Source organism: Ochotona princeps, chromosome 13 (genome assembly GCF_030435755.1).
Source record: "Ochotona princeps isolate mOchPri1 chromosome 13, mOchPri1.hap1, whole genome shotgun sequence".
NCBI classification, from domain to species: domain Eukaryota; kingdom Metazoa; phylum Chordata; class Mammalia; order Lagomorpha; family Ochotonidae; genus Ochotona; species Ochotona princeps.
In genome coordinates this window covers 34,307,758-34,323,099 of record NC_080844.1, presented here as the reverse complement: position 1 = coordinate 34,323,099, position 15,342 = coordinate 34,307,758, and the positions used below count along the sequence as shown (strand labels likewise).

Below are 15,342 nucleotides of genomic sequence, written 5' to 3'. Positions count from 1 at the left end.
TTGAGTCTGGCTGACTTTTCCCAAGATGGGGATAGTGGCCCTTAAGATCATCTCACCTTGTCGTTCCTCTCCGCCTTTCTCTATCTAGGTCAGATCTGCTATTTTAGTCTTAGGACAGGTTATTGTTATACAAACCATGCGTTTCCCTAAGATTCAACTTCTCTCACCAAGGTACTTTTCATATTATACATTTCTTCCTTTGTGTTTAGCTTGTGTTATATTGCTTTGAATATTCTCATATGTTGCTTTTGTATTAAACCTGAATTGAGCCTTGTTTTTTTTTTAATTTCCAATCATTTCGTCTTTTGACCTGTTATTATAAAATATGACTCTTAGAGCCTGCTGCGGAGTCATTTTTTATTTCATTCTTCACATTGAAAAAAAAAAAAAGGTATATTCACCTATCTGAAAGGCAGAATTAGAGGAAGAAAGAGAGCTTCAGTCTGCTTGTTTATACCTTAGATGGGGTTGCAACTGACAGGGCTGAGCCAGGCTGAAGCCAGAAACTCCCACTTGGGGGTCAGAGGCCCAAGCACCTGGACCGTCTTTAGCTACATTCCCAAGCACATTGGCAGGGAGCTGGATTGGAACGTGAGCAGTCAGAACTCCAACCTAAACTTACACGTGATGCTGGTGTCACAGGCAGTAGTTTAAAAGCTACTGTGTTGTAACAGCAGCCGCATATTCTTTTTTTTTTTTAACTTTACAGTTTTTTTTAAATTCTTTTTTTTGTAATCTTTACATAGTTGATTAGGGCACAAAGGATCAAGGGCTACAGGAAAGTGGGTAAGACTATTCTTTCCACATTAATATTTTTTTCTATATCCAGGGTAAGAGAAGAAATAAAGGGAAAAGCCCCACCCAGCCTCCCACTCATCCCAGGTCCCCGACGTGGAGCATGCTCCGAGGGTCTTGCTCGTGCAGTTTTGATAGTTCAACAGTTCTGAATTGCTGCCAGTCTTACCGCTCCAAGTGTGATGAAATCTCTTCAGAATCCACTGGCTGACATAATCTCTTCATGGTTGGGGTTTTGAGATCAGCAGTTCAGTTGGAGGGATCCCTGGAGAAACTTCGTCTGAGGCGATCCCAGGCCTGATTCTTGTGTGTGCTTGCCAGTACAGGGTCCGGCACTGTCTGTCGCCTCAATCAACTTATGCATATGCTGGTGTTTACAATTGCTGGGCCAGTTCTGTTTCCAGCCCTGTCCTCCACGTGAACCAATGGGTGTTACAGTCCAGCCCGATCCTGCCCACTTCATACTTGGCCCTTATGCAAACCAGTGGGAGCTACAGCCTAGTTGGGGTGACTCCCCATAACCCCCACCAGGCCTGCCCCCTACCCTGGTTCTCATGCATGCCAATATGTACCACAGACTTGTTCAGTCTGTCCCACATCCCATTTAGCTCTCGTAAATTTCAGTGGGCATTGAAGCCTAGTGTAACCCAACTTGCCCTATTATCCAGCACATACACATACTAATGGGTGCTGTTCTGTCTAGCCACCCCTGCCCCAATCCTGGTTTTCATCCTCTCTAGTGGGAGTTGTAACCCAAGAGGGAGGCGTCCACTATTTCTCCCTCTAGGCCACTCCCACTCCCTGATTAGGCACTTTCCAGGTGGTTCTGGAGTTTAACTTGACAGATTTAGTCCCCAGTGCCAGTCTCTGCCAGTTGATGCTGCAGCAAATCCCAACTAACCCTCACCCACTCTAATTTATGCTTGCACCAGTAGGAACAATCAGCCCAGCCTGACTTTTCCCTGATCTGGCTCACATGAGGCCCACATGTGTTATAGCCCTGCCTGGTCTGGCCTGCCCCCATCCAGCTCACGCTCTCAAGTGGGAGTGGCTGTCCAGCAGGGGAGCCCTCCACATTCCCCCTACTGGCTTTGCCCCCTCCCTCCCTGGTTCTCATGTATGCTTGTTGGGCGCTTCTACCCAGTCTGGTATGGCCCACATCATCTTGGCATTTGCCAGTGGGTGTTGTAGCCTGGCCCACCGCCAATTCCAGCTGATGCTAGTGAGGGTTATAGCTTAGCCAAGCCCACCAGACATCCAATTCCAGCTGTAATGTGCACTGGTATGTGTTACAACCACACCTGGCCCAACCCACACTCTGTTCTGGTGCTTGGATTTGCCAGTAGGTGATATGCACTGGTTCAGCCTGGTCTGCCCCCGACCTATGCCAAATGTTTGCTGGTGGGTACCATTCCCTGGCCTGGTCTGGGCTGCTCCCTGTTGTGGTTTTTGTACTCACCTGCAGGGACTGTGTGCTGCCAGAGGAGTTTCCCAGGCTCCTCCATCAGAACCTCTCCCATTGCCAGATCTCGCGCATACCGTTGGATCCATGAGCCAGCCCTGCTTAGTCTACCTCCTATCCTAGCAGGAACAGTAGCCTTTCCTGAGTGGCCTTCAACCTGTTCTGGTTCTTACTGTTGGATATTTCGGCCCAGTCAAGACTCGTCCATACCCAGTCATGGCTCACACATGGCTCAGTAGGGGCAGAGACCTAGCCTAGTCCATCCTACACCTACCCTGGTCCCCCAGAGCAATAGATGGTGCTGGAGTCTAGCCCGGCCTGGTTTATTCAGTCCCAGTCCACACTTGTGCCAAAGGAGACTGCAGCCTTGTCCAGACTAGAACACAGCCCTCACTTCAGCCCCTGCACTCACCAGTGTGAACCCCAACCCAGCAAGGGTGTCTTCTTAGCTCCCTAATTGGGCCTGTTCCCAACCACACATCACGCGCATGCCAGTGTCTGCTCTGACCCAGCTTGGCATAGCCCCTCACCTGTCTTAGCCTGTGCCTTCGTTGTGGTGTCCTAGTATCCCTGGCTTATGCAGACCAGTCAGTGTAAGAGCCCAGTTCAGCATGACCTGTGTTCCATCCTGATATCTGTTCTTCCTTGTGATTTAATGTTTGCTCGACCCTGCCCAGTCCTCCCCTTCCAGTTGTAGCTCGGCCCACCCCACATCCTGTTTTAGGATGCACATTCAGGTGCTGCTGCCTTGACCTGCCCAGACCGTTGTTGTTTGCTTTACCCATAAGTGATGGCGGGTTTCATGGTCACACCAGCTCAGCCCATCACCACCCCAACTCTTGTGCTAACCAGCAGGACTTGTATTTCCACAGGATTGGGTCCACTCTTCCCCAGAGAATCTACCCCCAAACCTGGTTCTCTTGCATGTTGGTTAGTGTCCTAACTCTGCCAAGTGTGACCCATCCCCTGTTCTGCCACTCGGTCAGGTACTGGCACCTAGACCTGCCAGACAGGCCCCCAGCCATAAGTGTGGTGTGGACTGGTGTGTGGCAGTCAGTGATGCTCTACACCAACAGCCCATCTCAGGATTCCCATGTGGGTTGGTGAATCAGTCTGGCCTGAATAGAATTTATGGACTTTCCCCTCCAAACCCTCAAATCTCAGTCCCCAGGCTTGCAAGCAAGTCCCATGACACTATTGCTAGGAATCACACACAATTCATCCACCATCTACACTCACTCTAACCTTATCCCTGGATGTCCCTAGACAGCAGTTTCATACCCTAAGAACCCTAGAGCTCACTGCCGGGCAGTCAGCAAGCAGAGCCCAGCGCCTAAGGGTGCACTGGCCTCCCAGCAGTCAGGACTCGGTTACCATGTGGCAATGGTGCCCATGGGTCGAGTCCCAGGCATTGGGTCCAACCTGGTCCGGGTACTCTCTGCAAGTGGGTTGCCACCACTGTGAAGGGCTGCTGTCACCTGAGCTGCCAAGGTCGAACTCCCACCCCCTAGTTTCCTGCTACCACAAGGTGGTGACTGCAGGGTGGGTCTAGAGGCCTTAATCCTGTCCCAGGATTTCCTCATGGTGTACTCACCATGGGGGGAAAAAATCTCTCTCTCTCTGGCTTCCCAGCAGCCAGGACTCAGTCACTGTGTAGCAACGGTGCCCATGGGTCGAGTCTGGGGCATTGGGTCTGACCTCTCCCAGCTCCTCTGCACAAGCAGGTCACCATCACTGCCGAGCACTGTTGTCACCCAAGCCGCCAAGGTCGAACTCCCCCCATATGCTTCTTCTTAGTGTGTACGTAGTATCTGTCATATGCACAGGACTGCTTTATCTGGCATTTGGCTCTTTGCTATGTTTTGTTGATCTACTCTCTAAAATGGCTCTTAAAAATGTATCATTTGTCCATTTTGTACTTTCCCATTTCCATTGCAAATCCAAATTTTATTACTCTCCAAAAGCATAAATGTTCTCCTCTATAGCCTCTTAGCTGTCAAAGTCCATTCCATGTCCTGTTACTTTATCAAAGCCATTTTCTTGTGTTATTAAAGTTTCCCAAGACTCCTCTCAAGTGGAATTAAATTGGCATCCTGTAATTTGGCATGAGGATGATAATCCAAGATTTTGTTACAACTTTGTTTTGCTTCTTGACCATGAAAACCTTCCTCCCCAAACCAAGTATCTTACTGTTCCATTGAGCAGATTTTGTTCATTTTTGCCCCTGTCCTAAAGATTCTGAGCCTTAGCTGAAGATAATAATCTCTCTATTAAAAAAAGATCTATTTTTTATTGGAAAGTCAGATTTACAGAGAAGAGCAGAGACAGAGAGAAAGATTTTCCATCTACTGTTTCGCTCCCGAAGTGGCTGCAACAGCCAGAGCTAAGCCGATCCGAAGCCAGAAACCAGGAGTTTTTCTGGATCTTTCACGTGGGTGCAGGGTCCCAAGGCTTTGGGCCGTCCTCCACTGCTTTCCCAGGCCACAAGCAGGGAGCTGGATGGGAAGTGGAGCAGGTGCATGCAAGGCAAGGACTTTAGCCACTAAGTTACCGCACTGGGCCCAGGTCATAATATCTTTTAGAATTTAAAACAAAACAAAACAAAACAAAACAAAAACAGAATCTCTGGGTTCAGTCATGGGTATCTCTTTCTCTTTCTCTCTCTCTTTTAACTCTGGAGGTGATTTTAATGCACAGGGTGGATACCCTATGTTTGTTCTTGACTGACATGCCTTTCTACTTCTCTTTGCCTGCTACTGTTTACCTTTTCAGAAGAGCTGGAGTACCAGCTTCCCACAGCCCTCTAGTCAACCTCAAACTTTTACTGTTTCAAATTTGCTGTTATTTTTATGCTGCTCATCTGGGGTTGGGCTGCAGCTTGCCTTGTATTATCTTATTTTAATATTTATCTTTCCATTTAAGATAATGACTATTTTGTAATTCTTCATGGAATCAAAACTGTTTTCTTATGTTGTATTAACGTCTGTATCAGCTTGTTAATTTGTTTTTTATTTCATGTGTTTCTTGTCTTTGTACTTGGTACAGTAGAAGCACAATAACAATTTCTTGATTGTTGATAGAGTGAATAGAATGGCTCTTTGAACTAAGTGAACTCTACATATACACACTGACTAATTTTTTAGTGTATAGTGTTCAGATTTATAATTGAGGTTTTCATAAAAATAATTTTATATCATTTTCCATCTTTTCCTTCAAAGATTTAAATATCAACATTTGGAATGTCTATTACTTACCTTCCATTTTTAATTGAGCAGGATTTAATCAAAGATCTCAAGTCAGAGTTAAGTGGAAATATGGAAGAACTGATCCTTGCCTTGTTCATGCCACCTACATATTATGACGCCTGGAGTTTACGGAATGCAATGAAGGTATTGTGTTTTGTCCCATTTGAAATGTAAGGACCCATCAATAAAGACTGTTCTGAATTTCTAGTATTAATTGAGTAAGCACCTTATTTCCCATCATCTGAAAATACTGAGCTTTTCCATCCCAGAGGACCAAAAAGTACTTGATGGGGCAGTAAGATTCTCACTTTCTGAGATATTATTTTCAGTAATTCCCTTTTTGTTTCATTTAGGGAGCGGGCACTCAGGAACGTGTATTGATTGAGATTCTGTGTACAAGGACAAATCAGGAAATCCAAGAAATTGTCAGATGTTATCAGTCAGAGTTTGGACGAGACCTTGAAAAGGACATCAGAGCCGATACCTCAGGGCATTTTGAGCGCTTGCTAGTGTCCATGTGCCAGGTGAGTCCAGCATGTTCGTGTGTTGATGGGAGAGAATATATTGTCCAATGCCAGTGAGAATTCTTGAATTCTCTTAATATTTCGCTGCCTTCAGTATTGTCATCTTTAAGAGGAATCCTACAATTCAGTGTGTGGGTATCCTGGTTGTTACTCTTCAAATTTATTTCTTCAGATCTGAATTTTATGAGAAATCCAAAATTAACTTATTTAAGGTTGTATGAAATTAGAAGCCAACTTGAGGTTGTGTGGCTGGGATGGCAATGAAAGTGTGCATTTAAGCTTAGCACTGTCCTGCCAGTTATGTTGGGCCATCAACTCTAGATATCCTGAACTGTCACAGAGGTGTTAGAGGAGGTGAGAATTACGTGAGGAGAGCCAGATATGCAGAAAAGTGTGCTAGAGTTCAGTGTGATTAGCACCTTCCTTATCTGATTTCCCAGATGCGCTGGAGATATGATAGAAAATGCTCCATATGAAAACACGCTGGGAATAAGATAATGGAGTTTTGAAGGAGATGATGCAAAAGAATATGATATCGCTGAAATACTCAATATTGGCTGTCCTAATACACAAGGTTGGACTGTCCCAAAAGACTTCACAGTAGAGAGGGATACTTAAGAACTGAAGGAGGCATAAATGAACAAAACGTGTTAAAGTGAGTTGCTGTGGAAATGAGCAAAGAAATCAAATGGGTTGAAGGAAATTGAATTTGCCTACATGCTGTTAAGAGAGCAGGGCAGTGGTGCCCATGCAGTGGTGTAATGGGCTAATCCTTTACCTGCAGCACTGGCATCCTCTATGGGCTCCAGTTCTGGTCATGGCTGCTCTAATTCTGATCCAGCTCCCCACTGTTGCACTTGGGAGAGCAGTGAAGTCTGACTCAAGTGCCTGGGTCACTGCACCCATGTGGGAGACCCAGAAGTTCTGAGCTTCTAGCTTTGGACTGGCCTAGCTGCTGTCATTGCAGCCATTTAGTGAGTAAACCAATGGATGGAAGAGCTCTCTCTCCTCTGTAAATCTGCCTTTCAAATAGAAATAAAAACTTTTTGAACAGCATTTTAAAAAGCTTGTACAAAGAGATGGTTGTTTGTAAGATTCAGGGCCCATTACCAGGTTTTGAGAGAGGAATAGTTTTCTAGGCAAATGGAATGTATTATGTGAGTAGATCCCAAGGTAATCGACTAGGAAGATTTTCCTGTACACCTTTGCCTGTTGTGCTGTGTGTAGTCACCCATGGCAATATTCCTCTACATATTCAGTGCACCAGATGCTCTTTCCCATCTTTAAGGAGCATCTTTGTTATTTTTTTTTAAAGATTAATTTTTGGGGGGCCTAGAGTGGAAGCCTAGTGGCAAAAGTCCTTGTCTTTCATGTACTGGGATCCCATATGGGCACCAGTTCATGTCCAGCTGGCCCCACTTCCCATTTAGCTCCCTGCTTGTGGCCTGGAAAAACAGTTGAGGATGGCCCAAATTCTTGGGACTCTGCACCCAATTGGGAGACCCAGAAGAAGCTCCTGGCTCCTGACTTCAGATCGGCTTAGCTCTAGCCATTGCGGCCACTTGGAGAGTGAACCAATGGACGGAAGACTTTTCTCTGTCTCTCCTTCTCTCTGTATATCTGGCTTTCCAATAAAGATTTTTAAGATTTTAAGATTTATTTCATAAGATTTATTTTTTTACTTGAAAGTCAGTTTAAAAAGAGAGACAGAGATCTATCCACTGGTTCATTCCCCAAATGGTCACAATGTCTAGAGCTGATCTTACTTGAAGTTGAAAGCCAAGAGCCTCTTCCAGGTCTCCCATGTAAGTGCAGGGGCCCAAGGACTTGAGCCATTCTCTGCTGCTCTCCCAGGCCACAAGCAAGGCAAGTGAAGCACCTGGGACATGAACTGGTACCCTTATGGGATGCTGGTGCTTGCATGTAGAGGATTAGCCAGTTTAGCCGTCATGCAGAACCCAAGGGAACATGTTTGTATTTATTCTTTGGGTTCCAAGACTCCAGGGGGGAAGCCTTTTATGTGTATGCGTTCCTGTTTCTATTTTTGAGAGAAACGAAATATCAGTGTAATCTTACACTGTTGATCCTTCCCTTTCTCCAACCCCAGGGAAGAGGTCAGTATACAAATTGGCACAGTGTAGCAAAACTTAGTTATTTATGGCTTCTATAAAAGCTCATGTGTCTCTCTTGGGAGTGAGGAGGGGAGGCAGAGCGAGACAGGGACACAGACAAATATATCCTGTTTTCTGGTTCTTTTCCCAGTTGCCTACTGCAGCCAGAGACTTGGCTGGGCCAAAGCCAGGAACTGGGAACTTAATCCAGGTCTATGACATGGATGGCAGAAGCTGTGCCCCTCTCAGCGTCTGCCTTACTGGGAAGCTAAAGCTAGTGGCCAAAACTAGTGCTGAGTACCCCAGATACTCCAGTATGAAATATGGGCCTCTTTAGGGGCATCTTAACCTCTAGGCTGAATGTCCATCCCTGGGGGGAAAATTGCTAATAACTTGCATTTTATCCTGTTTGCTGCCTTTCTCTTTCTCAGGGCAATCGAGATGAGAACCAGACTGTAAATTACCAGATGGCTCAGGAGGATGCGCAGCGGCTCTATCAAGCCGGGGAGGGGAAGCTAGGGACAGACGAATCCTGCTTTAACATGATCCTCGCCACGAGAAGTTTTCCTCAGCTCAATGCCACCATGGAGGCTTATGCCAGGGTAGGAGCTTTTCTTTATAAGACTTGTCTTCTGTTGTAAGATACGAACATATTTAACCCTGTGATTTTTGTTTGCAGATGGCTAATCGAGATTTGTTAGCAAGCGTGGGCAGTGAATTTTCTGGATACATTGAAAGTGGCTTGAAGACCATCTGTAAGACGCTTGGGTTTTTTGCTCCATTTTGTTTTTAAGTGAATGCGGGCTTTGAAAGATTCGCAAGTACGTTTTTGGGCAGAAGCTGAGCTCATTCTATATTTTTCTGTATAGTTTCCTACAAATGGTTAATGTAATCAAATAGGTTTGTTTCAGGATTAGTTGTTCTTCATTTACATGCCTTTTTTTGAGGATTGCACAAGATTATAGGCTCTAGCATTTCTTGTGCGGTGAATGAAAAAGCCCTATGGAACTGCTAGTGACTCTAGAAAACACAATTTTGAGTTTCTACAAAACACACTTTTGAAGTACTCAGTGCAGTGAGACCCATTACTCTTTTGCAATTAAATAACCAATTTTTGGTGGTCTGTTAGAAGTCTAACAAAACAGAAATTTCATTCCCATGAATCATAAAGAGAAACACTAGAGAAACACTTTCTCTTGAATCATGTGGGATGAAAGTAACACATTCATACTAATGGCACGTTTTACAAATATTAGGTTACTTCAGGAAGTTTGTGAACAAATGAAATGAAAAGGTAAGCTCATTCTGTTCCAAAAGATTTTGAAATCCATGTACATGAGGAGTCTGCAGAAAGGTAATGGAAATACATGTCATGAAAAACTATGCATGGCTTTCAAAACTTTTTGTGCTAAAATAAATCTACTTTTTCATTCCTTTTTTTTTTTTTTTCATGCTTTTCTCTCTTGAGAAAGAGCTCTCATCCACTGGTTCACAGAGCTAGCCAGGAGGCATGAACTAAATCCACAACTCCCACATGGGTAGTAGAGATCCAACTGCACCCCTGGATGCGCGTTAGTAAGAACTGGGCACAGTGAGTGCAGCTAGGACTCAAACCCCAGCACTCCAGCTTGGTTGCTAGCATCCCAGCTGGCACCTTAATTGCTAGGTCAGATATGCTGTTAACTTGTCTTCTAATTCAGACTTTCATGAACTATTTGAAGTGCTTTCATACTATTTGTGTAATTAAAGTAATAAGATATAGTTAATACTTTTTTTAACCTTCTGCAGGAGATTTTGCTAAGTAAATTTTTCCAAAAAGAAAGCCTCTCAAACCTCTGAGCATTATTTTTTAAAAAGATTTATTTTTATTGGAAAGGCAGATATACAGAAAGAAGGAGAGACAGGAAAATCTTCCATCCAGTGGTTCACTCCCCAAGTGGCCGCAATGACTGGAGCCGATCCAGTCCTAAGCCAGGAGCCAGGAGCTCTTCCAAGTCTCCCACGTGGGTGCAGGGTCCCAAAGCTTTGGGTCATCCTCCACTGCTTTCCCAGGCCACTAGCAGGGAGCTGAATGGGAAGTTGGGCCACCGGGATTAGACCCAGCGCCCATCTGGGAACCTGGCACTTTCAAGGAGAGGACCTTAACCACTACGCTGTTGCGCCGGGCCCCATAAAATAGGCTTGACTTCTAGAATTCAGGATTTTGTCCTTAGTATGATATTGGTAGAGCACTGTGGCCATGGCTTTTCACACTTTAAGGGGTAAACTTCCCCCTGCCCCCCGAATCTGGAGTAGAAGGCAGCCTGTGTGATGCAGCTGGAAAGACAGTGAGACAATCGAGGCGAGCCTGACCCCATCTGCAGCTCACCTCAGTTTTCTGAGGAGCGTTCAGAGGACAATCAGACACAGGCTGGCAGCAGTCAAAGCAGCCCGGGGGTAACTTCAGCATCTCTGCCTTGCAGTGAAGTGCGCGCAGAACCGGCCCGCCTTCTTCGCTGAGAGGCTGTACCACGCCATGAAAGGGGCCGGCACCGACGACTCCACCCTGGTCAGGATCGTGGTCACTCGGAGTGAGGTGAGGAGAGGCCTGCTCTTTTTGGCTGCTTGCTTCTGGATGTAGATTTCTTTTTTTTTTTTTTTTTTTAAAGATTTTATTATTATTGGAAAGCTGGATATACAGAAAGGAGGAGAGACAGAGAGGAAGATCTTCCATCCGATGTTTCACTCCCCAAGTGAGCCGCAACGGGCCGGTATGCCCCGATCCGATGCCGGGAACCAGGAACCTCTTCCGGGTCTCCCACACGGGTGCAGGGTCCCAAAGCTTTGGGCCATCCTCAACTGCTTTCCCAGGCCACAAGCAGGGAGCTGGATGGGAAGTGGAGCTGCCGGAATTAGAACCGGCGGCCATATGGGATCCTGGGGCGTTCAAGGCGAGAACTTTAGCCGCTAGGCCACGGCGCTGGATGTAGACTGTCCTCAGAAGGTCCTCAGAAGGCTGTCGTCTGTCCTTGAGGAATGACGTTAAGGAGAGCGCCCTCTGTCGCCGCCACAGCAGCAAGCTGAAGCTGAAGGCTTGACCACACGTTCTGCAGAGGGGCTTGCGTTAGTGCAGTCCGGCCTCCTGGGAGACCACGCCTGGGGGTGCTCCTCCCTGGAAAGGGACTGTGGAAAGTAATGGTGCAGGAGGAGACAACTCCTGTTTTTCAGTTTGTACTGTGTAAAATTGAATGAAAGGCCTATGTAGATCATCCTGTAATTCTGTGGAGTCCTATTCTGGTTTATATTGTTTTCAGAAGTCACTACTGTTTTACATCCCCACAAGCAGTGTACCTGCGTTCCCATCTCTTGACATCCTCGCCAACATTTTGTGTGTTCTTTGTTTTTGATCTAGGTCCTATCAGTTTTTGAAGTGATTAATATTTTGGGGGGTAATAGACAAAACATTACCAGCTTTCTCTACTATTTCACAGAGCAGTGAGTCACCTCTTCCCTGAGGGTGTACCTGCTACCTGTCAAATGTCAGTCATTGATTATTGCTTTTGTCCCCTCTTTGCTTTGATTTAACATACTATCTTTATTATTTAAAGATTTATTCATTTTGAACAGCAGTCAAAGAAGATGCGAGAGAGCCAGAGGGACAGAGATAGATCTCCCATCATTGGTTCAGTCTCCAAATGACCTCAAGGACTGGGCCTGGGCCACGCTGAAGCCAGGAACCTGAAGCTCCATTTGAGCTTCCCACGTTGGAGGCAAGACCCAAGTATTTGGGTCATCTTCCACTGCTTTCCCGGTCACATTGGCAAGCAGTTGGATCAGACAGGAGTTAGAGCAGCCAGGACTTAAACTAGCCCTCCTATGGCATGTTGGCATGTTGGCATTAGAGGTGGTGGTCTTACTCACTCTGCCACTGCACCAGCGCCTCATCATTATTTAAAAAATAATTATAATACATGCCAGTTACCTTTGAACATTTTTGTCTAACATCAGAAATGTCATTCCTCACACAGATCGATCTTGTACAGATAAAACAGATGTTCACGCAGATGTATCAAAAGACTCTGGGCACTGCGATCGCTGGTGACACGAGCGGAGATTACCGGAAGTTGCTTCTGGCCATTGCAGGCCAGTAGGAGGGACAAAGCCACGACAGAGCTGCATGCGGCAATACCTGCTGTCACCTGACCAAAAGAGCTTTCACCAAGGACTGCGCTGGGGTAGTGTGCTTGATGTGCACATGTCGTTGCCTTAATTTGAATGTTGTTTTCTTTATGTATAATCATCGTAAACCATAACAGGGAATAGAAATTTTGTAACCTTAAGTCTTGATTCTTACTGCTGTCACTACAGTTAAGGTGTTAAAATGAATAAAATCACAGCAATATAATCCCTTGTAAAATAATTGAGTAATTTTTACAAAGGTTGCTCATCACCTTTACCTGGTTAGTGTAAAACACAAGGAATAGGCGCTGTTAAAAAGAAACACTGATCTGGACTCCAGCCGGCTGGGTTTGAAAACGTGATTGCCAGTTCAGCAGCAGGAGGGGAATGAAGCGCCTGTAACAGCTTCCAGCCTGTGATGACTGGTTATCTCTTTATCATTTTTTTTAAACATCTGAACCTAGGTCTATATTGTACTTTATTTAAAAGTTAAAAATTTTTAAAACAGTGTGAAGTTTGCCCAGATAGACAAGAACAGTTCACCTGAAACTTGAGCAGACCATAAGCTATTTGGAGATTACGGATCCTTGCTGGTGTGCTTGTGACTCTGGTTTTCAATCCCAAAGCTGACTTTATTGTGATTCCATGCGGTGTGGTAGTAACCCCCAGTGAGCACTGTGTGGTACTGTGTGAGCTGTGCAGGCAGCAGCATTCTAAACAAATGAGATTCCAGTATAAAGTGCTAAGTATATTATTTTGGTTACCCAAGTGCTCTTAACTGGCTTTCAGGAGCTGAATAAGAATCTTATTGTCTCCTCCCCCTGTATCAACCCTAACCTTTAAAATCTGGGTGGGCATCTGATTATTTCTATACTCCGTATAGATTCCACAGGACATGGAAGAAGCAACAACCATCTTATGTGTTTAAGGTCAAAGGGGAGAAATAATTACCTCTTGGTGGTGGCATAGCAAAATAAACCTTTGCCTGTAATGCTGGTATCCCATATGGGTGTCGGTCAGTATCCTGGCTTCTCCACTTCCCAATCCGTCTCCCTACTTATAGCTTGGCAAAGCAGTGGAGCAAGGCTCAGGTCCTGGAGCCCTGCACTTGTATAACAGGCCCAGAGGAAGCTCCTGGCTTTGGATTGGCTCCAGCTATTGCAGCCATTTGGAGAGTGAGCCAGGGGATGGAAGATTTCTCTCTTTGCTCTGTCACTCTGCCTTTCAAATTAAAAAAAAATTTTTTTAAGTTTTAAAATGTATTTCCACTTCATCTGAAAGTCATACAGCCAGAAAGGTCTTCCATCCATTGGTTTACTCCCCAAATATCCCCGACTGCTAGGACTCTGGATCTCCTGTGTGTGTCCAGCCTCACTCTGAGCTGCCTCCCAGGGTGCACAGAAGCAGGAATCTGCATTGGGACACACAGACTTGAACCAAGCCCTCCAGTGCAGGATGCAGGTGTCCGAGTTCTGTCTTCATTGCTGTGCCACATGCCCACTCTGAAAAATCACCTTGAATCTTTAGGTAAACTTCTGTCTTCTCTTCTGCCTTCTTTTCAGAACTCTGTTGCTCTTTATGAGCTATTCCAGTCTCTACTTATGAAGGGCTTTATGTGATTGCTGCCTTGTTATATAATAAAGACTTTTAATGCCATTGCCTTATGGCCTCCAGTCTCTTATTTTTCTGTTATTTTCTCCAAATTACATTTAGGTGTCAGCTACCATTTTGATTTCACAACCATGATGTATTACTTTAAACTGGCATATGTGTATAGTATGTATAAAGATCTTCAAAATATTAATTTTGCTAATTTATAAAACTGCATTGTAGAAAACCAGTCACATTAAACATGATCAGCAAAGATCCCACAGAAGACAGCTTTCATTATATGGTAACTGGTTAAATCTGGTCCCATGGTTTTGCATAAATAAAGAAAAAAATTATAAATCTTAAAAGATTTTGCACAAAGCTCTGCCTTCCAAAAATCCTATGGAGTCCATAGGATAGCTATTGTTGGGGGGTGTGTCAAAGCTACTACTGAATTAAAACTCAGGCCTTCTGCACCCCAGGGACACAGAACAACTGTTAATATACAGTTCTTGCTTTCAGTCACCTGAGAGCCTAATGGGGATTAGTTAGGCTTTAGGAAGTAGCACCGCCTTAAAGTTTCAAAGCAAATAATAAGTAGAGCAACAGCACAAGTAATTTCTGGAATAGTTCTCTGTGCATGACTTCACTCTAACCTGCCTGGTGATCATACAAAGTGGTGGGGCTTAGTGCAAATTCACCTCTAACCCTTACTTGGAGAGAAGAACCAAGATGCCTTACTCAAGTGTGCCATCATTCTGCGCAAGCGGAGAAGATGATCAAGACATGATGCCTTATCCTAAATACTGCAGTGTGTTTGCCCTAAAATGGACAATCACCTAAATAACATCAAATAGCCTTCCATAGTAGCAAATCTTACTGCCAGCCAGTGCACAGAACCCGTTAACAGTCTGGCAACCTAGCAGTGTCCTCTGGTTCCCAAAGCTACAGTGAAATCCATATTGCATTTAGATGTCATCTATCTTTAATCTCTTTGAACCTGGAACAGTTTACTGGCTTCTGTGTCTGACAGTGCAGGAACACAGGGCTGGTATTGTCTAGGATGTTTGCTGTCCCCAGAGTGTCTGAGTGGAAGCTACCCCACAGAGTCCTCTCCAAAAGTCTGATGGTGTTAATCACACTTCCCAGGTCACACTGTTCACTGTTACCCCTTGGCCCATGGTGAGGAATTCCAAAATCATATCATCAATAGCATATTGCTATTCCAACGCTTGAATGTTCAGTTTTGAGTGGATTAACACCTTGAGTCAGCATCCTATGATTCAAAAAAGTGTTTCCTGAGGGCCTGACTCAATAGCCTAGTCGCTAAATCTTTGCACTGTGTCAGGCTGCTCCACTTCCCATCCAGCTCCCTGCTTGTGGCCTGGGAGAGTAGAGGATGGCTCAGGTCCTGGGGTTCTTGGGTCCTTGGGTCCTTGGGTCCTCCTGTGTCCCTG

At 45.1% G+C, this 15,342-nt stretch overlaps 1 protein-coding gene across 2 annotated transcripts in view; it reads left to right on the top strand.

Annotated features, from left to right (window-relative positions):
- ANXA7 (annexin A7) overlaps positions 1–13,955 on the top strand; it is a 35,706-nt gene extending 21,751 nt beyond the window's left edge. For both annotated transcript variants that reach the window (XM_058671074.1, XM_058671075.1), the window contains 6 exons: positions 5,533–5,646; positions 5,856–6,026; positions 8,569–8,739; positions 8,817–8,892; positions 10,600–10,712; positions 12,145–13,955. In XM_058671074.1, coding sequence (XP_058527057.1) covers positions 5,533–5,646; positions 5,856–6,026; positions 8,569–8,739; positions 8,817–8,892; positions 10,600–10,712; positions 12,145–12,267 — 768 coding nt within the window. In that variant the 3' untranslated portion in view covers positions 12,268–13,955. The remainder of the gene's footprint in view (positions 1–5,532; positions 5,647–5,855; positions 6,027–8,568; positions 8,740–8,816; positions 8,893–10,599; positions 10,713–12,144) is intronic.
- The last annotated feature ends 1,387 nt before the right edge of the window (positions 13,956–15,342 follow it).